The sequence below is a fragment of the Bufo bufo genome, chromosome 2, assembly GCF_905171765.1.
Source record: "Bufo bufo chromosome 2, aBufBuf1.1, whole genome shotgun sequence".
NCBI lineage: Eukaryota > Metazoa > Chordata > Amphibia > Anura > Bufonidae > Bufo > Bufo bufo.
In genome coordinates, this window is record NC_053390.1 from 573,150,343 (window position 1) to 573,174,255 (window position 23,913).

Below are 23,913 nucleotides of genomic sequence, written 5' to 3' on the forward strand. Positions count from 1 at the left end.
GGCAGGTGTCATGTATGAGCTGCCACTGGCTGACATCAAAGTTACACAGGGGAGTACTCCTATTCGGTTGGATCATCAAGAAATCATTGATGGCCTTTCTCTGTTCGTATAGTCGGTCCAACATATGGAGGGTGAAATTCCAATTGGTGGAAACGTTGCATATCAGACTATGTTGGAGGATGCCGTTCTGCCGCTGCAGCTCAAGGAGGGTGTGCTTTGCGGTGTACGAGTGGCTGAAGTGCCTGCAAAGTTTCCTGGCCATATTTAGGATGTCTTGCAGATGGGTGGAAGACTTCAGGAACTGCTTGACTACCAGATTGAACATGTGTGCAATGCAGGGTGCATGGCTCAACCCTCCTTGACGCAGCACCGACACAATGTTCTTCCTGTTGTCAGTTATCATGGTTCCGATTTTGAGTTGTCGGGGAGAAAACCAGGATTCGATTTCTTGCTGAAGGACACGGAGCAGTTCCTCCCCTGTGTGATTCCGTTTGCCAAGGCAAATGAGGTGCAGAACAGCATGACACTGGTATGCTGGAGGGGCACTGTGACTTGTCCCTGCAGTGGAGGCTGAGGACATGGTGGAGGATGAGGAGGGAGAGGCAAACATTGTCACAGGACCAACGGCGTGACAACGTGGAGGTGGAAGCGGCGTGACCTGGCCTAGTTGGTGGTGTGGCTGTGCAGGAACAACATTCACCCAGTGGGCCGTAAAGGACATGTATTGTCCCTGACCGTAGTTACAGCTCCACATGTCGGCGCTGCCGTGCACTTTGGCAGACGCCAACAGGCTCAAGGACTGGCCTACTTTCTGTTCTACATATTTGTGCAGGGCTGGTACTGCCTTTTTCGCAAAGAAATGATGGTTTGGGACTCTCCACCTTGGTTCTGCACAAGCCATCAGTTCTCTGAAAGGTGCAGAGTCCACCACTTGGAAAGGAGGGACTGCAGAACCAGCAACTTGGCCAGGAGCACATTCAGCTTCTGCGCCGTTGGATGAGTGCACACAAACTGCTGTCTCTTGGCAATCGCTTCGGTGATCAATTCCTGACGGAATGACTAACGATGAGTAGGAGGAGCATTTGCATCTGGACCAGCAGAAGATGGGAATGACAGACAGCTCCCTTCGGCTGAGGTGGTGGAGCCTTGACTGCCTGAAACCGGGTGCTTGCCACTGGGTGATGCAGCGGTTGCTGCGGCAGGCTGGACCACCACATCAGAGCCACGGTTCTTCCAAGCGACTTGATGGTGACGCTGCATATGTTGACACAGGGCCGTGGTGCCAACATTGGCACCCTGGCCACGCTTCACCTTCTGCCCACATATTCTACATATGGCCATGTTAACCACCTCCGGTGGCTTAACAAAAAACTGCCACACCGCGGAGTAGGTTATTTTCCCCCCAACAGTCCGCACTGACTGACTGCTATCGCCGCTGCCTGAAATTAAAACACCCCTAAAAGTGACTAATATATTTTTCTTTTGTACTGAAATAGGCCACTAAACACTTTCACCATAAATAACTGCAACAGTGAAGTGCGTATATATTTTTCTTTCTGTACTGAAATAGGCCACTAAACGCTTTCACCACAAATAACTGGAACAGTGAAGTGCGTATATATTTTTCTTTCTGTACTGAAATAGGCCACTAAATGCTTTCAACACAAATAACTGCAACAGTGAAATGCGTATATATTTTCCTTTTTGTACAGAAATAGGCCACTAAACGTTTTCACCACAAATAACTGCAACAGTGAAATGCGTATATTTTTCTTTTTGTACTGAAATAGGCCACTAAATGCTTTCGCCACAAATAACTGCAACAGTGAAGTGCGTATATATTTTTCTTTCTGTACTGAAATAGGCCACTAAAGGCTTTTCAACATAACACTTGCACCCCAATAACAAGAACAAATTGGAATGACAGAGCTGTATAATGGCTATTTGGATCCCCAAATAATCTCTACCTGCACTTGTAAATCGCTTTTCTAGCACTGTCCCTAGCGCCTTCTGACGTCTCTCCCTGCACTAAGATGCTGTGAAATGATTCCTCCCTATCCTTTCCCTGCACTTATAAATCGTTTTTTTTCAGTTTTTTTTCACAATTAGGTTTTTCCTATTGCTGTCCCTAGCACTTTCTCATGTCTGTCCCTGCACTCAGAACGCTGGAAAATGTCTGAATCCAAGATGGCCACCGTATTTATAGGGCTGTGACATCACAGAGCTGGCTGTCTTCTGACTGGCTGCACGCATGGCATTATGGATCATTCCGTCTTCCCAGAGTTCCTTGCCCCATGTCCTCACACGTGTAGCTGCCATTTTAGCCACCATTTTAGGAATAATTGCGGAAATTCGCATTTGTTGCAAATCAAATTTTTCCTGAAATTCGGATCGAATTCCACTTCGTCAGCTTCGATTCGCTCATCTCTAGTATGGCGCTGTAGGTGCCGGCTTCCATGCTGTGCAAAGCAGGCTCCTTATGTACAGAGATATAGCAATACTTTTAGTGGACATACAGTAGAGGCCCCTATTTATCTTCCATTGGTTAGAGAACGTGTTTAGGCCATGTATTTTGACAAATGAAGCACATTAATGGCAAATACAGAATATCACTTTAAGGTGGAATCAGTTTTTTCGGTCAATATACAGTATTAAGAATGTCTATTTTCCATTACAAAAAATATAGCAAATCAAGTCAATGTATGAATTCAGAGGAAAATGTAAAGATGCCCATACACCTTCAATAGCTGTTGGGCCGTCAGCTGTTCTTGCCGACTTTCCATACACATTCACACTTGGCTCGCTTTGCAAATTACGGTAGCTTCTGTGGGAACAATTTATCAAACATGACGAAATTAAACTTATCAGATCCTTCTTTTCACCTTCCTACCCTGACATACCCATACACATGAGATAGTTGGATGGTCCCAGTAAAATAGGTTTCTCTAATGTGTATTAGAGGCTTAAAACACAAAAAAGGCTAAAAACACAAAAAACACAGGGCAGAAACATTTCAAACAGTCTCACCAAAGATATATTTCCAGAAGTATGTAACTGTATGTCCAGACTGTGATTACAAAAAAGGTCCCCATCTCAGTATATACCGTATTTTCCTCTTTATAAGACACCCCCACCCAAAAAAGTCTTTGTGTGTGTGTGTGTGGGGGGGGGAAATGGCAGTGCGTCTTAGAAAGTTAATACTAATGAGCGCTTTCATTACGACAGCACTCACTAGTATGCAGGAGGAATGGGGAAGGGTGACTGTGGCTCTGCTAGCACTGGCTGTTCTCACTGTTCTCTGGTCTTCCTCCAGGTGCCATGCTGCACTGTCCTGACTGCGTACAACATCAGGATGTAGTGCACACACTATGACCTGACGTTGTATGCAGTCAGGTTACAGTGCAGCGCAGCCTGGAGAAGACCAGCAAGCGGTGAGTGCAGGAGAGATCACCGGATCTGCAGAGTGGCTTCAGACCAAGAGGAGTAAGTTCATTTATTTATTTTAACTCTGATGGTCTGATCTGAGCTCTGATATAGGTGTCTGATATTGGGGGTCTGATCTGATGTCTGCTATGGGAGTCTGATATGGAGATCTGATTTGAGGTCTGACATGGGGATCTTATCTGAGGTCTGATATAGGGGGGTCTGATCTGAGGTGTGATGTGGGAGTCTGATCTGAGGTCTGCTATGGGAATCTGATATGGGTGTCTGATCTGAGGTCTGATATGGAGGTCTAATTTGAAATGGGAGTCTGATCTGAGTTCTGATATGGGGGTCTGATCTGAGGTCTGATATGGGGGTCTGATATGGAGATCTGATCTGATGTCTGATATGGGGGGTCTGATCTGACGTCTGATATGTAGGTCTGATCTGGTCTGATGAAGAGTTGGGTGTGATTTGAGGGTCTGATGAACATTGTGGTCTGTTCTGAGGTCTGATGAAAAAACATTTTTTTCTGGTTTTCCTCCTCTAAAACCTAAGCGCGTCTTATCATCACATAAGTTTTATAAAGCAAAAAATATAGTATATGGTGTGGTGAAAAGCACTGTCTACTGGACATTGCAATACAGTTAGAACCCCATTATCAATATATCCTGGTGAAGAATATGCCAGAAGGACAACCCTTTGGCATAAGTTTGCACGTTGAAGTCTAAGCTTACTAGCATGTCACTTCGCCCTAAACCCAACATGAAGGAGCCATGCACACTGAGAAGCATCTTGTATGGAAGCACAAGGAGTCTGGCCTAATCAAACTCTCATTCTTAGAAAAATGCCATTTCCTGTTATGGTTTGAGCTTGTAATGGTAGCTCCAGCATGTCACAATTTTCCTTGTATTTTATGCAACAAGCTTATGAACTAGTCAATCTGAGTCAATCTTAATCTTGTCTTGCTAAACCTCCAAATAACCTAGAAGCGGTCTTCTAATTTTCATTCTTCTCAAATGCTTTTATCACATACAGTCCTTAGACAAAATCTGTCATCAGTGACCTCCCTATCAAACTGTTTGCATACATGTATAAATGTGGTTCACCTGATAGCTCTGAGGCTCCGTTCCCGAGCTATGCTACTTTTTAATATGCAAATTAGGCCTTTTGTGCAATGAGGGGTCATCATTGCCCTTGTTGCTCCCAAGCTCCACTCATTTCTGTGACCATCCCCTCCCTCGCTGTGCAGATTGAGAGGGCTTGGCAGTTGCTGCAAAGAAAATTGCCAATGATATCTGGGCAGCTAACTCTGCAGAAATTAGTTGCTTTTTTGTCATGGCATTCTGGGTTGGATGGAAAAGAAAAGAGAAAATGAATGACTCCAGTTAGCAAAGACATTACTGGTCAAATCACTAAATGTAACTGTACTGTGCAGCTTGGTTATAATCAGCAGCGTGTCATGGTATCTACCACTGTTTGCTCAGAGTATGTTCGAAATATTGATCTTTAACCACCTGCCATCTGGGCCATTTGCCCCCTTCCTGACCAGGCCAAATTTTGCAAAACTGACATATCTCACTTTATGTGGTAATAACTTTGGAACGCCTTTATTTATCCAAGTCATTCAGAGATTGTTTTCTTGTGACACATTGTACTTCATGATAGTCATAAATTTGAGTCAAAATATTTCACCTTTATTTATGAAAAAATCCCAAATTTACCCAAAAATTTGAAAAATTCGCAATTTTCTAAATTTCAATTTCTCTGCTTTTAAAATAGAAAGTGATACCTCATAAAATATTTATTATTTAACATTCCCCATATGTCTACTTTATGTTGGCATCATTTTGGAAATGTCATTTTATTTTTTTAGGACGTTAGAAGGCTTAGAAGTTTAGAAGCAATTCTTCAAATTTTTAAGAAAATTGCCCAAACCCACTTTTTAAGGACCAGTTCAGGTCTGAAGTCACTTTGTGGGGCCTACATAGTGGATTCCCCCATAAATGACCCCATTGTAGAAACTACACCCCTCAAGGTATTCAAAACCGATTTTACAAACTTTGTTAACCCTTTAGGCGTTCCACAAGAATTAAAGGAAAATGGAGATCAAATTTTTAAATTTCACTTTTTGGGCAGATTTTCCATTTTAATCAATTTTTTTCTTTAACACATCGATGGTTAACAGCCAAACAAAACTCAATATTTATTACCCAGATTCTGCGGTTTACAGAAACACCCCACATGTGGTCATAAACTGCTGTATGGGCACACGGCAGGGCGCAGAAGAAAAGGAACTCCACATGGTTTTTAGATGCCATGTCCCATTTGAAGCCCCCTGATGCACCCTTACAGTAGAAACTCCCAAGAAGTGACCCCATTTTGGAAACTAGGGGATAAGGTGCCAGTTTTATTAGTACTATTTTTGGGTACATATGATTTTTTGATCATTCATTATAACACTTTATGGGGCAAGGTGACCAAAAAATTGTTTGTTTTAGCACAGTTTCTATTTATTTATTTTTACAGCGTTCACCTGAGGGGTTCAGTCAAGTGACATTTTTATAGAGCAGATTGTTACGGACGTGGCGATACCTAATATGTATACTTTTTCTCATTTATTAAAGTTTTACACAATAATAGCATTTTTGAAACCAAAAAATTATGTTTTAATGTGTCCATGTTCTGAGAGCTATAGTTTTTTTTATTTTTTGAGAGATTTTCTTATGTAGGAACTCATTTTTTGCGGGATGAGGTGACGGTTTTATTGGTACTATTTTGTGGGACATACACGTTTTTGATCACTTGGTGTTGCACCTTTTGTGATGCAAGGTGACAAAAATTGCTTGTTTTGACAGTTTTTTTTAATTTTTTTACGGTGTTCACCCGAGGGGTTAGGTCATGTGATATTTTTATAGAGCTGGTTTTTACGGACGCGGCAATACCTAATATGTATACTTTTTTTTATTTGTTTCACTTTAACACAATAATAGCATTTTTGAAACCAAAAAAATGATGTTTTAGTGTCTCCATGTTCTAAGAGCTATAGTTTTTTTTATTTTTTGAGAGATTTTCTTATGTAGGGGCTCATTTTTTGCGGGATGAGGTGACGGTTTTATTGGTACTATTTTGTGGGACATATGCGTTTTTGATCACTTGGTGTTGCACCTTTTGTGATGCAAGGTGACAAAAATTGCTCGTTTTGACAGTTTTTTTTTTTTTTTTTTTTACGGTGTTCACCCGAGGGGTAAGGTCATGTGATATTTTTATAGAGCTGGTTTTTACGGACGCGGCAATACCTAATATGTATACTTTTTTTTACATTTTTTTATTTTCAACCTTTTATTTTTATTTTTTTTATTTTACACTTTTCGTCCCCCATAAGGTCATACAAGACCTCTGGGGGACATTTGCTTCACTTTTTTTTTTCACTGTTGATTTGTCCTGTAACTGGGGCTGACATAGTAGTACACCCCTAGAGAGGCTGTACAGCAGCAATCCAGCGCTGTACAGCCTCAGTGCAGGGCTGATCGAGGTCTCTGAGAGACCTCACACAGCTCCTGCACACTCCGGTCACGGCGGTCACATGACCGCCGGGCCGGAACAGGAAGCGCACAGCGCTTCCTTCTCTGCAGACACAGCGCTCGGTGAGCGCTGTGTCTGCAGCGATCCGGAAGGCAGGGACACCTGGGCACTGTCCCTGCCTTGTCTTAGGGTTGCCCTGCTGTCACTGACAACGGGCAACCCAATCAGCAGCTGCACGATTAGCGTGCAGCTGCTATTTCTGAAAGGACGTTCTAAAACGTGCTTTCGGAAATAGACGTCCACCCATAGGACGTTTATATCCTATGGGCGGACGTAAAGCGGTTAAAGTGGTTTTAGTGAATTACATTTTTTTGGGCACACTGACAGAGGCTGTTAAAATGATTAAAAAAAATTAAAAGGGCATTCTGGTATCATGATATTGCTCACCTGTCCTCAGGATAAGTCATCCACATCAGACGGTGTCCGACTCCTGGCAACCCCACTGATCAGCTGTTTGAAGATACCATGGCGCATACACAACCATTTCAGTGTTTACCTGTACGACATCTACATTGTAGTGGCGGTCTAGGGTAATTACTGCTTTTCATTCCATTGAATGTGAGAAGAAGCTCTAATTTTGCTGCACTGCTGCCGCAACATAGATGGTGTGCAAGTAAACAACTAAGCAGCTTTCGCATGAGAGCCACAGACCCTTCAAACAACTGATCAGGGGGCCAAGAGTGTGACCCCATCTGATACTGATGACCTATCCATATTACAGGTCATCAAAATCAGGAAACTGAAATACCCCTTTAAACTCCCCTTCCTGGCCCCCTCTGATCCAGTGCCGCTGTGCTCACCATTAGGCTGCTGCTGTGATGTAATGTTTGGCTGCGGCGGTGACATATTTCACTTGTGACAGCTGCAGTCAATCACCGACCCCAGTGGTCTTGTGCTGTACTTCAGGCCAGTGACTGGCTGCAGCAGTCACGTGCTATATACAGGCATGTCACTGCTACAGCGCAGTATGGTGAGTTTTCAAGTTAAAATCATTACAAAGTAATATCCATGGCTAGTGTACAGCTGAGCTGGTGTATCTAGCGAATCTGTCATATTGTCAAAAAGTTGCTATGGAGGCATACTGTCTACAGCACATCCCCATACATGGAAAAGAGTGGAGCTTTTTCATTTTGGAGAAAAATCTGGGAAACATGAGCCATGTGGTAAGAGGTTATAAACTTGACTCTTCCAGCTTTGATCGTTGGAAGACATTTTATAACAGAGGGACGCTAGGAAATTGCTGCATAGTTGTTGAAGTGTAGACTACTTTCACACTTGCGTTTTGTGTGGATCTGTCATGGACGGATCTGTTCAGATAATACAATGTGGCAAGCGCAGCACTATGAAGTGCCTTTTGAGCTGTGGCATTAGAAGAATTTTGATATCTCTGACTTTTAGTCTAACCAGACCGTCTAGTACTCTGTGATTCCTCTAGCGCCGTTCTATGGAAGCAGTAGGTTTAAAGAGCACACCAAATGCTTTAAATAACTTCTTTATTAACTTAAACTTTTCTTCATATATAACACTGCCGCCTCCGCAGCAGATAGTGCATGTACCAAACACGTGTTGAAAAGATATCACAAAATGTCGGTATGCATAAGATGGTGGCTCTCTGAGAGGTATATCTGAGGTCTAACATTTCTACTGGCTAAACTGGGTTTGCAGTAGCTATTTGCAGATTGGTTGAGTATGATCTGGTATGGTTGTATGCAATTTGGATTGCAATATGGAATTTTAATTTGGATTGTGAACTTTGTAGTTTGCAATTGTATGGTTGCAATTGGTGGAACTGTAAGTAAACACACATATAACTGGTTCAATATACAGTTCCAATCACAATACTAACAACATGAACATTATATAACTGTTTAAATACCTATTTTAGCCTCTCCTGCTTCCATAAAAACACAGCTCTCCGTGTAGTGAATGTCTCTTCAGTTCCTGTCTCTGGTGAATAATGATTCTAGCAGCTCCTGCTAGGGGAATTCCCAGACAGACTGTGTGTGAGGCTGGCTGTGATTGGTCTAGACTTCTGCCTAGCAACAACAGATTAACACTATGCTTTCTGTTGTTTCTGCTGTGTCACTGAGCTTACCTTACACTATAAATGAATCTTAAAGGCATATTATCTTTTCTGCTTCTGTGAACACAAAATATAACTGTTATATGACATCCAAAACATGATGTCACAGTAAATAACTCTGCTTTTGTCTTTAACACATAAACATAGGAACTGTATTTAGGTTATTGGCAGGTCTGGCTATATACACATATAAACTATATTAGTAACCTAGGACAGGTCTTAGCTGGCCAGCTACACACAACCGTCTGCATCCGTTCAGAACAGATCCGGTTGTATTAACTGTAACATAGCCAAGACAAATCCGTCTTGAACACCATTGAAAGTCAATAGAGGACGGATCCGTTTTCTATTGTGCCATATTGTGTCAGTGATCTATTTTGCTCAGTTTCATCAGACTGAATGGTGACTGAACGGAGGCAAACTGATGCATTCTGAGCGGATCCTTTTCCATTCAGAATGCATTAGAATGCAAACTGATCCGTTTTGGACCGCTTGTGAGAGCCCTGAACGGATCTCATAAACGGAAAACCAAAACGCGAGTGTGAAAGTAGACTAAATCTATGGTTCATGCTTGCTGCACTAAAACATGTAAAAAAAACCTGTTTCTTATTATATAAGTAAATGAACATTATCTAATCACATGTTTTCCCAGCTACTTTTTCTCACATTAAGGCTACATGCACACGACCGTGGTGTGTTTTGCGGTCCGCAATTTGCGGAACGGCATGGACAGCCTTTAATATAACTGAATAGGACATGTTATATTTTTTTTGCGGGGCGACGGAATGGAGCAACGGATGCAGACAGCACACGGAGTGCTGTCCGCATCTTTTGCGACCCCATTGATGTGAATGGGTCCGCATCCGAGCCGCCAAAACTGCGGCTCGGATGCGGACCAAAACAACGGCCGTGTGCATGAGTCCTAATGCTACTGTTTAGGAGGAGGTCAAGTCATCAGATTCTTCTGATGCTTTCCAAATTGTTATAATTAGAACCGGCCAAATCAACACCTAGTAAATCTTTATTGGTGTTACTGATGAAAACCCAGTTGAAAAATATGAATAAGAAAAAAAAAGAAAAGAAAAAACATTATTTTAGTTAAAGGGGTTTTCTGATAGTTTTATAATGATGACCTATTCTCAGGATAGGTCATCAGTATATGATTGGTGGGAGTCCGGCACCCGGGACCCCGCGCTGTTTGAGAAGGCAGTGGTGCTCCTGTGAGCGCCATGGCCTTCTCTCTGCTTTTCCTAGGCCAGTGATGACACCTTTGTTGATCATGTGGCCTAGGAGCAGCTCAGCCCCATTCAACTGAATGCGGCTGAGCTGTAATACCAAGCACAGCTGCTATACAGTGTAAGGTACTGTGCATGGTAAGTTGCGAGTAGGCTGTGGCGCTGTGTCAGACCCCCACCAATCAGATACTGATGACCTATCCAGAGAATAGGTCATCGGTAAAAAAAAAATCCTGGAAAACCCTTTTAAAGTATGTGTTTATTAATATTCCCATGTCCTCGTTACAAAGCAATTAGTGAAGCCTTCATTTGGGCTCTCTGATACCTAAGTTATTAATGAATCTATTTATCTTTCTATCACCCTGTTTGGATAGATAGACAGACAGATAGATAGATAGATAGATAGATAGATAGATAATAGATAGATTGATTGATAGATAATAGGTTGATTGATAGATAGATAGATAGATAGATAGATAGATAGATAGACACAATGATAGATAGATAGATATTAGATAGATAGATAGATATTAGATAGATTGATTGATAGATAGATAGATAATAGATAGATAGTTGATAGATAATAGATTGATTGATAGATAGATAGATAGACACAATGATAGATAGATATTAGATAGATAGATAGATTTTAAATAGATAGATAATAGATAGATTGATTGATAGATAGATAGATAATAGATAGATAGTTGATAGATAATAGATTGATTGATTGATAGATAGATAATAGATAGATAGATAATAGATAGATAGATAGATAATAGATAAATAGATAGATAGTTGATAGATAATAGATTGATTGATTGATAGATAGATAATAGATAGATAATAGATAGATAGATAGATAGATAGTTGATAGATAGATAATAGATGATTGATTGATAGATAGATAGATAGATAGATAGATAATAGATAGATAGATAATAGATAGATAGATAGATAATAGATAAATAGATAGATAATAGATGATTGATTGATAGATAGATAGATAGATAGATAGATAGATAGATAGATAAACCTCAAAATAATTCTGCCCTACAGGAACAATTAATACCACCAGAGACCAAATAACCCTAATAACAGAGCCCAACAGTGACCGAATAATAATCCTATACAGTGACCCAATAATATCTCCATAATGAATAAATAACAGTACCCTAAAGTGATCAAATACCATACTGCACCTACAGTGTCCGGGAATACCACTCGACAGTGACCAAATAATAAAACCATTCTAGCAGTCTACATCACTGTTCTGCAGATCTGACAAAGAAAAACATTACAGCTAAAGGCACAATAAGTAGAAATGTAAGGGGTCCAGTATTTCAGTTAGTACAAAGTATCCCCTACAATAGGATAGGGGATAAGCAACTAATTAGTGGTGGCTAACTGCTGCGACACCCACTGATCACGCAACTGGGGGTCTTGTGCTTACATATATGAATAGACCTCCTGTGTTAGAATAATGCATATTATTCTGTGTATTGCAACAACTACATGATGTGATTGCTGTTTCCTGACACACTGTTATGTTGTTAATAAAGTACTAAAAAGAAAAGGCAGGAAGGTGCGGAGACTTGCTGCACATGTACAGAGAGAGCTGAGAGAGGAGAAAGCCAGAAGCAGATGTGCTGAGATTCTGATCCTACTGAAACTTATATTCATATGTTGTGCTGTTATTTCTGAATAAAACCCTGTTGTTCCTCGTGCTACGCCTGGCGGAGAGTCAGACCTGATTAATACGCTGCCAACAATCTGCCTCTCTGTTTATCTCTGTGGGACTGCTGGAGATAGCCACGTACAGCTCTTGTCTATCTCCAGAAATCCCATAGACTTGTGGTGGTGCACATGATTGACCATTGCTCCATTGAAGCAAGAAACATGTGGCCCCCATTGATCAGACTGTCCACTTAGGGTTTTTAGTTGCTTAATTTTGTTTTCTATCTAGCCCAAACAATCATGACCACTTTTTTCCAGCTGGAGACATCTGTAACCTTGCTTTTTTTTGCAGCACACCTAGCCAGTATATCTGCATATGTACACAAATCTTTTAGATGCCACGTTCCCTACTGACTGTAGTTTCCCATGACAAACAGAGTGCCTCCCATTGCTCTTTGCTAAGTTCCTCTTTACAGTGCCCTCATAAACAGTGTCGGCAAGAGTGCCTCAATTTAGAGTGCCTGCAAGGGGGTGATTCCATACAAAGTGCTTGCCAGAGAGTGTGTCCATAAACAGTGCCTTACAGGTGACCCCATAAATAGAGCCTGCTAGGTTCTTCCTTAAAAGTCTACTGGAGACTGACCCGTAATAGTACTTGGCATGCAGAACCCCCAGAAAGTGTCTGCCAGCAAGTGCTCCTCTTTACCAATGCCAGCCAGAAAGTGGCCAAAGGGGGTGTAAAGGACAACTGGCTTAAGCTACTTTCACAGTCGCGTTTGGTGCGGATCCGTCATGGATCTGCACAGACGGATCCGTTCAGATAATACAACCGTCTGCATCCGTTCAGAATGGATCCATTTGTATTATCTTTAACATAGCCAAAACGGATCCGCCTTGAACACCCTTGAAAGTCAAAGGAGGACGGATTCGTTTTCTATTGTGCCAGATTGCGTCATAGAAAACTGATCTGTCCCCATTGACTTACATTGTGTGTCAGAACGGATCAGTTTGGCTCAGTTTTGTCCGACGGACACCAAAACTCTGCAAGCAGCGTTTTGCTGTCTGCCTTCAGAGCGGAATGGAGACGGAACGGAGGCAAACTGATGCATTCTGAGCCGATCCTTTTCCATTCAGAATGCATTAGGGCAAAACTGATCTGAGCCCTGAACGGATCACTTAAACGGAAAGCCAAAATGCCAGTGTGAAAGTAGCCTTAGGTGTTGTTGTTTTCCGGTATCGTGATCCAGCAGAGAATCTCAATACCAGAAAAAATTTTTTTTTCATTTAGTCCTCATGTATTCTGAATGGAAAGAGATCCGTTCAGGATGTATCATGATGTCTTCCATTCCATCAGTATTCTGTTTTGTGACCGAACACAAAACCGCTGCAAGCTGTGGTTTTGTGTCCGGTCATAAAAACGGAAAAAAAAAGGTTCCTATGTAAGTCAATAGTGACGGATTAGTTTTTTTAGGAGCCTAAAAAATCGGATCCGTCACCCATTGACTTTCATTGTATTTAGTGATAGATCAATTTTTTTTTCCGTTTTGATTTCACACAACCACATCCTAACGGAACGGATGCATCATGATGTGCAAAATCAAAACAAATCTGTTGAATTCTGGTATTGAAATCTTCTGCCGGATCTTAATACCGGGATTATCAATGCAAGTGTGAAAGTAGCCTTAGTTGCCCATAGCCACCAATCAGATTCTACCTTTCATTTTTCAGAGCTCCTTTGCAAAATGAAAGGTAGAATCTGATTGGTTGTTATGGACAATATGCGTGAGCGAATTTTTTATTTTTAACTTCGAGCTCGAGTTCTTGTTGTGGTATAAGCTGAATTGCGTTATGGATTCCGTTACCACGGACCATAACGCAATTCCATGACGGAATGCATAACGGAATGCCTCTAAAGGCATTCCGTTATGCATTCCGTCATGGAATTGCGTTATGGTCCGTGGTCAGCTTATACCACCACACGAACTCAAAGTTCAAAATAGGAAATTCGCTCATCCCTAATGGGCAACTAAGCCAGTTTACTTTACACCACTTTGATAAATCTCCCCCACAGTCCCTACTAATCTCCTGTTGTACCTGTGTCTCCAGGAGGAAATGATGTGCAATCAGCTGCCACTCATGTCATGGCTTCTACTGGAGGAAGCATGTGGCTAAGATTGTAAGATTGCTGCAACACTGGATACCTTGGGTACGGCCTGATCATTGTGACTCTCGCATTCTGTGGGGATGAGTTGTGTTGCATAATGTGTCTAAGAAATTCTGTGGTTTCACTTTTTTAAAATGTTTGGGGTCAGTCGTAAAAAAATTTGTAGTCCACTGTATTAGGGAAATATGTGTACTGTGTAGAGAGTCTGCTCTGTCTGCCCAGTGCTCACTAACTAAACAGCTACATGCCGGGATTTCTTTGAAAGGACGTTCCAAAAAAGATCTGTCGTCCATCGCTAGGTTCGATGAACATGTATGGACAGATTGAACCACTGTAACGGCCAATGTGGACTAAAATGTGGATGCCTCACCAGATGGTTCAACTGATGTTCAACCATCAACCTACTTCTATCTAATAAGTATGGCCAGTTTAAGATAAACAGATAAGTAACTATTTTAGATATGCTGATAGAGATTAGGCAGCTAGCTGCTTCCAATGGAGACCCTCCACTCCACACACCCAGCTATAATAGTTGGGCGATCCCTAGTAGTGAGCAGCGGAGCAGCCCTGGAGCCTCCGAAGCCGATCAGCATATCTTAGGCTTTTTTCACACTAGCGTTATTGCTGCGGTATTTGTCCGGCCGCATCTCCTGCCTGTTCCCATTATAGTGAATGGGGCGGGGCTGGACTTCCGGCAGTACACTTGTGCAAGCATTAGTACGGATCCCGCAGGCTTTTCCCCTGCTGGACAATCCTAACGCTAGTGTGAAAGAAGCCTTAGATAGCTAGGTATTGATTATCTTAAGTCACTGGCTCTACTGTTTATTCTTGCACGGCACGGGTATTGGGTCCACACGAACTTTAAAAATGGCAGTTTGACAGCTGTTTAAGTAACGGCCAATTAAAGTTTATGGGGCTATTTACATGGAAGTTTTTTAGCGGCCAATAAATAGTGGCTGGCAAAAAATAGGACATGTCCTATTTTGGTCTATTTTCACAGCCAGACTGACCCCATTGAAATCCATGGGACCATTTTTAACGCCTGCTTAGACAGGAATGCACCTGTCTAACGGCCATTAAAAACGGGTTCGCAAATTGAATATGGCCTTTTAGGGATTAAAAAAAAAAAACTCACCTCATCCATTTGCATGTGCAGAGGCAGTTGCTCCTCTCTTGATTGTGAGGGACCTGCCAAAGGATCTGCGTTCAGCGTGATGACCTTACCACACGATCATGCTGGGACACTTAGCACAGGTCTTTCAGCAGGCCCCTCACAATCAAGAGAGGAGCAGTTGCCTCTGCGAGTGCAAGTGGATGAGGTGAGTGATTTTGTTTTTCCAAGAAATAAAAATACAGGACCAATATGGGGGATATTAGGGGGCCACTATGGGGGGCACTGGGGACCACTATGGGGAATATTATTACTGCTTGGGGCTACTATGGGGGACATTATTACTGCTGAGGGCCACTATGGAGGACCTTATTACTGCTGAGGGGGCAACATCTACAGTACATCATGTGGAATAGAAAATTGTGCCAATAGTAAGTGCAACTTGTCCTGCAAAACACAAGCCCTCATACTGTACTTCTATGTGAATCTATATATATAAAGAAGGACATATATATGTATGTATGTATGTTCCACGATCACTCAAAAACGCAACCATCGATTTCAACGAAACTTGGTATACACATCCCTTGCTACCTAGAAAGAAATCTTGTGGGGTCACAGCTTTCTACCGTTCCTGAGATATTCCTAAAAAAATTACCTGCATTAGCCAATACAAGCCTACAAGTCTTTCCCTTCATATCCCAACTGCCATACACACGGTCACATGACCCTTATCAGCCAATAGAAGCTCACAGGCCCTTAGTCTCCACATACACACAGTTTTACTCCAAGTTTCCATAACAACCCATCCATTTTTCTTCACTGCTGTAGGTCAGCTTTAGGCTAAGGCTACACGACGACATGTGTTGCACAACAATAAGTTGCATGACACAAAGGGCACAACTACACTGCTACATGTGTTGCGCGACATTGATGTCGCACCAATGTCACGCAACAATTTTTATAATGATAGTCTACTCTATGGTGTTGCACTGCGACATGTGACATGCTGCGACTGAGATGCGACAGTTGCAGAAAAATCCATCTTCGATGGATTTTTTGCAACTGTCGTGTCGCAGTCGCAGCATGTCACATGTCACAGTGCAACACCATAGAGTAGACTATCATTATAAAAAATTGTTAAGACAAAATGTCGCGCGACACATGTCGTCGTGTAGCCCTAGCATTAAAGGGGCAGGGCGCTGTGGAGGTCACTGTTAAAGGGGCGGGCACTGTGGAGGTCACTGTTAAAGAGGCGTTCACTGTGGATGTTACTGTTAAGGGGGCAGGGTACTGTGAGGTCACTGTTAAGGCAGCGGCATACTGTGGAGGTCACTGTTAAGGGGGCAGGCAACTGAGTAGGTCACTGTCAGGGGAGTGGGGTGCTATGAAGGTCAAAGGTAAGGGGATGGGCTGCTGTGGAGGCCCCATTTTAAAATGGCGGGGCACTGTGGGGGGGTCAGTGTTAAAGGGTATGGGACTGTGGAGTTCACTGTTAAAGGGACGGGGTGCTGTAGAGGTCACTGTTATGGGGGATACTGTTGATATCTTTTAACGACACACACAAACATGCAATGAAATAGATTAAATATACCCGTGCGAAGCCGGGTCCTTCTGCTAGTGGAAAAATAAAACAGGCAAGAAGTAAAAAATGAAAACACAAAGATCGAAAATCGCAGGGACTTGAAGGGGTTAAGGGGTAAAACAGCTACAACAAGGCATTGTAGGACGTTAGCATGTGTATGGCCAGCTTAAGAGGCCCACCAAACTATTCTTCCTATCTCAATTTCCTGAATAGTTAGTTTACAACCGGTTACAAATCTGCATGACTTCTGCAAGAAATGTCACATATGAGAACACCATGCTCCAGATGTAGATTTGCATAATGTCAGGGGTGTAGCTTTAAATACCATCATGTTGTTCATGTTTCCTGCCAAAGTTAACTTGAAAAAAAGGAGACCTTTTCTTGAGCTTTTAAGCCCTTTAAAAACTTCTGCAATTCTAAAGGGAAATTTTCATTAATCACAGGTTGCTCTCACTGGACCAAACTATCAAGTGCTAAGAGAGACCTAAGGACGCCTTCACACGTGGCAGAAAATTCAGCGAGTGAAAATCAGTTCTATTCACTGTAATGGAGCTTGCAAAAATCTGTGTGCTAACAGCCCTATTGAAATGAATGGAACTGATGTTCAGTCGCTAAATTTTTTGCCACAAAATCTTGCGCCTGTGAAGGTGTCTTAATACCGTGGTTCACAGAGGACCTGTTGGCTCTCCTGACATGGATGCTAAATACCTCTATTCCCCAAAAACTAACTCTGCATTGCACCATTCTGTTATTCCTCCTGGAAATGTATCCATCAATCGACACCTGAGTGTTACATTCTCCTTGACAATAGGGTATGTCCCTACACCATCTACAGTGGATATAAAAAGTCTACACACCCCTGTTAAAATGTCAGAAATCTGTGAAGTAAAAAAATGAGACAAATAAATCATTTCAGAACTTTTTCCACCTTTAATGTGACCTATAAACTGTACAACTCAATTGAAAAACAAACTGAAAACTTTTAGGGGGAGGGAAGAAAACAAAAAACCTAAAATATTGTTGTTGCATAAGTGTGCACACCCTCTTATAACTGGGGATGTAGCTGTGTTCAGAATTAAGCAATCACATTCAAAATCATGTTAAATAGGAGTCAGCATACACCTGCCATCATTTAAAGTGCCTCTGATTAACCCCAAATAAAGTTCAGCTGCTCTAGTTGGTCTTTCCTGAAATGTTCTTAGTCGCATCCCACAGCAAAAGCCATGGTCCACAGAGAGCTTCCAAAGCATCAGAGGGATCTCGTTGTTAAAAGGTATCCGTCAGGAGAAGGGTACAAAAGAATTTCCAAGGCATTAGATATACCATGGAACACAGTGAAGACAGTCATCATCACGTGGAGAAAATATGGCACAACAGTGACATTACCAAGAACTGAAAGTCCCTCCAAAATTGATGAAAAGACGAGAAGAAAACTGGTCTGGGAGGCTACCAAGAGGCCTACAGCAACATTAAAGGAGCTGCAGGAATATCTGGCAAGTACTGGCTGTGTGGTACATGTGACAACAATCTCCCGTATTCTTCATATGTCTGGGCTATGGGGTAGAGTGGCAAGACGAAAGCCTTTTCTTACGAAGAAAAACATCCAAGCCAGGCTACATTTTGCAAAAACACATCTAAAGTCTCCCGAAAACATGTGGGAAAATGTGTTATGGTCTGATGAAACCAAGGTTGAACTTTTTGGCCATGATTCAAAAAGATATGTTTGGCGCAAAAACAACACTGCACAACACCAAAAGAACACCATACCCACAGTGAAGCATGGTGGTGGCAGCATCATGCCAAGGGGCTGTTTTTCTTCAGCTGGAACTGGGCCTTAGTTAAGCTAGAGGGAATTATGAACATTTCCAAATACCAGTCAATATTGGCACAATATTGGCTGTAATAAAATCAAATGGCGCTTCAACAAAATATTAGTTTAAGGGTGTGCACACTTATGCAACCATATTATTTTATTTTTATATTTTTTCTTCCCTCTACCTAAAAGATTTCAGTTTGTTTTTCAATTGAGTTGTACAGTTTATAGATCACATTAAAGGTGGAAAAAGTTCTGAAATGATTTATCTTTGTCTCATTTTTTTACATCACAGAAACCTGACATTTTAACAGGGGTGTGTAGACTTTATATCCACTGTATTTGTGTAAGTCCCTGCAGCATCTATATGTATATGTTCCTGCACCATCTATATGTTCATAGGATTCACAGCTTGCTTCCATTACAGTCCACACTTCCCTACCCCTCAACATTTTTCTCTCCTACTCCTCTCGTCCCGTACAGTGCAAAAAACTTTTGTTGAGCATGTCTGGTAAGTCTCGTGTGCCGATACCCAAAGCGATGGTGCATGCTCGAGAACACAGCTCCAGGCAAGATTACTTTGCCACAGCCTGGCCCTGTCAATCAAAGCAGGGAGGGAGGAGCTAGGCTGCTAGAAGGAGCGATGAGTGCAACGGTAACGCCTTTGTTGCACCAAATAGCTAATTTTCACATTATGAAAAATGCTCATATCTCAGAAATGGAGCCTGGGATCAGGAAGAGGGGGAAATGTTTTATTCAGGTGAACTACAGCTATCTAACTGTGCTCTTGGTATGATATGGAGGTCTCTGGTGAGACTGGGCTGACATACAAAGAGATCAGCAGAATGGGTGATTCTGTCTACAGTAGTTCACCTTGTAATCCTAATACAAACTAATTACATCCTAAAGTATGGAACATCTGAGTATTCACAGCTAGCACACCATATTTTATCAAATTACAATGGGTGGCAGCACGAGTGCATCAATGCCTAAAGACCGATTTTTTTTTTGTCCAAAAGTGGAATAAATGCGATATGGGTCAGTCCTGGCATTGATTGTATGCTGTGTAACATCTGAAAATGCTGCAGACGTCAGTCACATTAGTGACAGAACACTTCCTGAAATTACTCGGAAGAAACTTTAGTTTTCTCTGCTAGAAGTGATTCAAAAGACAAGTAACAAAAAACTGATCTCTAAGGCCTGTTTCACACTTGCGTTGTTAATTTTGGTTTTGAAATCCAACAGAGGATCTCAATACCGGAATTAAATGGATCCGTTTTGATTTTGTGCATCAGGATGCATCTGTTCTGTTAGGATGCAGTTGTGTGAAATCAAAAAGGAACAATCTGGATTCGTCACTAAATACAAACCAGATCGTCACTAAAAACAATATAAGTCAATGGTGACGGATTCGTTTTTTTAGGACTTTCAATAGTCCTAAAAAAACGGATCCGTCACCATTGACTTAGATTGTTTTTAGTGACGATCTGGTTTGTTCCGTTTCTATGACTGGACACAAAATGTTACCTTGCAGCGGTTTTGTGTTTGGTCACAAAACAAAATGCTGCCGGAATGGATCTCTTTCCATTCACAATGCATCAGGACTAAACAGAACAGTTTTTAATCTGGCTTTGAGATCTCAATACCGGTAAACATGTTCTCTTTCCCTTTGTATCCTGTCCCCCCCCCCCCCCCCTCCCGCCAATCCTACATCACTCCCAATTTCTATTTTTCTACATCAATGCTAATTACTTCACATCAGAAATACTTTTTATAATGGACCTGTCAGCCCATTCGTGCTGGCCTATTTACGGGCAGCATGTTGTAACAAAGGACCATTACACCGGTGGCGTATAATTTTTTAAAATATATTTTGAGGGGAGCAGTTGGTGCTGGTCTCAGTAATCGGAAAGGTTCACATCCACTAGCATGTAGTAATTTTGTAGAGTACTTCACCATACCTCCCAACTTTTTGGACGGTCAAAGAGAGACACTTATGGTTCATTGTTTGAAAGATCCATTTTTCCTGCATATCTATAAACTTCAATAGTTTTCTCTTACGAAATGGCACAACAATAATCTGAATATATACATTTCTAAAATCCAAACTGCATCAAATAATGAAATTATACACAAGGCAGGCTCAAATATACAGAGAGGAACCAGACAAATGCTCTCTGGCTCAATATTTTGAATGTAATAATGAAAATCTATACATCAGATCAAAAAGAGGGACATTTAAAGAACAAAAAGGGACAGAGGGACTCGGGTCAAGAAGAGGGACTGTCCCTCCAAAAGAGGGACACTTGGGAGGTCTGCTACACACCTATTGTGTTCTCTCATACACATGCAGTATTGCTAACACAATTCGTGTGAAACTTTGCTGCCTACAAGACTTTACTGTAGGAACTGAGTTGGATGTTGTACCTTACCCCATAGACTCCAGGTCATCCCCTTCAGCCTGGTCCTCCTCCTCCCTATTATCTTGCTCCTCCATAACATTCCTCCAGCTTGCCCTGTGTGCCCGGTAGGTCATGCCTGGCTGTCATGTATCTGTCTGTCAGAGATAGCTCCAGTGAATCTCTCAGGGTTGTGAAACTCAAGCAAGTTCGACCTGAAATACAAACCAGGAAGTTGCCCTGGCCCATCCCATCATAAAAACACAGCATGAGGAATTGTTTTCTACACAGGATTTGGTGAGGGATGAAAATGTGACAGACACAAACCGAAACAATCACTGGTATGATTCAGTTGGCAGTCGCTCTGTTCTGCTTCTTTCGAGCTTTCTATTTTTTATTTAAAGTGACTGTTAATGTGATTTAAAAGCTCCATCTTGGACAGCGTTCTAAAACGTAAAGTGGTTATCCTGAGATATAAAGTTATCCCCTTATCCGGGGCTTTTTTTTATTTTAGTGGCTGTCAATGTTAATGGGATGTAATAGCTCCATTTTGGACAGTGATTTAAAGGGGTTTTCCGGGGGTTTTATACTGGTGACCTATCCACAGGATAGGTCATCAGTATCTGATTGGTGGGGGTCCACCATCCAGGACCCCCACCCATCAGCTGTTTGAGAAGGCACTGGCTCTCCTGTGAGCGCCACAGCCTTCACGCAGCTTTCCCTAGGCCAGTGACGACACGTTCATCAGTCATGTGGCCTAGACGCAGCTCATCCCCACTCAAGTATATGGTGCTGTGCACAATGCCAAGCACAGCCTCTATACAATGTATGGCGCTCTGCTTGGTAAGCTGTGAGAAGGACCCGGCACTCGCTGCTGCCTTCTCAAACAGCTTATCAGCGGGGATCCCGGATGTCCGACCGGATACTGATCCAGAGGATAGGTCATCAGTATTAAAATCTCAGAAAACCTTTTTAAAATTTAAAGGAATTGTCCCATCCAAGATACGAACATATCCCTTATCCACAGATATGAACATATCACCTACCCAGGTTGATTGGACCCTGGGAAAGAGGGAGAACACAAGGGCCGATGCTACATTCATGGGTCCATACTTTATTAACTAAGTAGCAGGACATGTAGGGCATACATGGGGGATGTCCCTGCACTTACTTTTATTTCTGGGTGCCGCTCCGTTGTGGCCCCCGTTACATTCTCCCGCGCTGTATGCTAAGTAACAGCATCAGAACACCAGGGAGGAGACATCAGCTTTTCTCCCTGGACGTTCCTTCTCTCTGGTTGTAACACTGTCCCGTCGCAGCACAGAAGCCAGGCAGAAGGTGAGTTGCGATTGGATAGCGCTACAGCCAGGGATAAGTAACGCCCACAGAGAAAATCTGATGTCTCCTCCCTGGTGTTCCGATGCTGTTACTTAGCATACATCGCGGGAGAATGTAACGGGGGCCACAGCGGCGCAACGGAGCTGTGCCCAGAAACAATACTAAATGCAGGGACATCCCCCATGTATGCCCTACATGTTCTGCTACTTAGTAAATAAAGTATGGACCCATGAAAGGTCCTCCAGTGGCCAGCGGGGCTCAACAGTCAGTTGCCTTGGGCCCCCCAGGAGCAACTGGGCCCAGGGCAGCTGCCCCTTTTGCCCTGCGTTAAAGACGGCCCTGCACCTATCTCATCGATGAGGGTCTGACTGCTCATATGAAAACCTGTAAACTGAGTACTGAGCAATATTCTATACTCTGTAGATAAAACTTCAGAACTGAGTTTGGGGAAATAATTCAGTCATGACCACCAGTTATTGCGCTGTTTGTCTCTCTTGGTTTTGACTTAGCTTGTCTCTGTTGTGGATTCTGGTTACTGATTTGGCTTTGACATTGTTTCCTCCCTGGTTCTGACCCTGTTCACTTCAACTGTTATGGTTTATATTTAGGATCCACTAGTTGACCATAGAATTTTTTTACCCAGTTTGTCCAATTTAGAAGCCTTGGATTAACAGAGAGCTTAGGGGCAAGATCTTTAGCCTTTTCCATAGCAGATGTCATGTATATGATTTGGTGCAGAAGTTTAACTCTTATATAAATGGTCATTATACTTTCAGACAACTTTGCATAAATCAAAAGTGCAAGCAAAGGAATTTTCTAATATATCTTATAAGAGAAAATGCCTTTTTCTAGAGTTATCAGCTATCCTCCCCTTTTCTAAACTAACCTTCTCTCTAAAATTCATGAGAAATTCATCTTGTAAGAAGAAGAACTGGCTGCTCACTGAGGGATCAGATTACATAATCCCATTGAAGTCTATGGAGAGGAGAAGGGGGAGGAGGGGGGAGAAAGTGTACAGAGACCAGACAGCACGGGTATGATCCAGTAAATTCAGCAGCATATAATGAATGTTATATCTCACTCCAACTGCTTTATTCACATTAATACTACTCAGTACTTCTCTATAATGTCTTATATACTGCTTCTGACTTAGTGAGTGACAGAGAGAAAGGTAACTCATTTGTCTCCACGATGAGCAACTAGTCTCCTCCCACCAGTTTATAGACAACTGAGAATTAGAGATGAAGCATGCAAAGGAGATAACTATTAAAAAGGCCAGGTATAAGTCATGTATTGGTCAGATACTGTGCTACCAAGCATGTATATATCACTTGGCAGCAAATTCCAAAAGGTTATCTGAAAGTTTAGGGACTCGTTAAAGGGAGCCAATCATTCAGTTCGGCAGCTCCGCTGAAGTTCCACAGGAAATTTGATTAGTTACGAATTAATTTGTCACAAATCGCTATAAATCAGGTATACCTAGGCCGCTCTGCGTTAGGG

General features: G+C 42.1%; 1 protein-coding gene across 1 annotated transcript in view; it reads right to left on the minus strand.

Moving 5' to 3' along the window:
- DAPP1 (dual adaptor of phosphotyrosine and 3-phosphoinositides 1) overlaps positions 1-21,281 on the minus strand; it is a 162,938-nt gene extending 141,657 nt beyond the window's left edge. The window contains exon 1 of the mRNA XM_040418187.1: positions 21,109-21,281. Coding sequence (XP_040274121.1) covers positions 21,109-21,212 — 104 coding nt within the window. The 5' untranslated portion in view covers positions 21,213-21,281. The remainder of the gene's footprint in view (positions 1-21,108) is intronic.
- Positions 21,282-23,913: the final 2,632 nt, after the last annotated feature.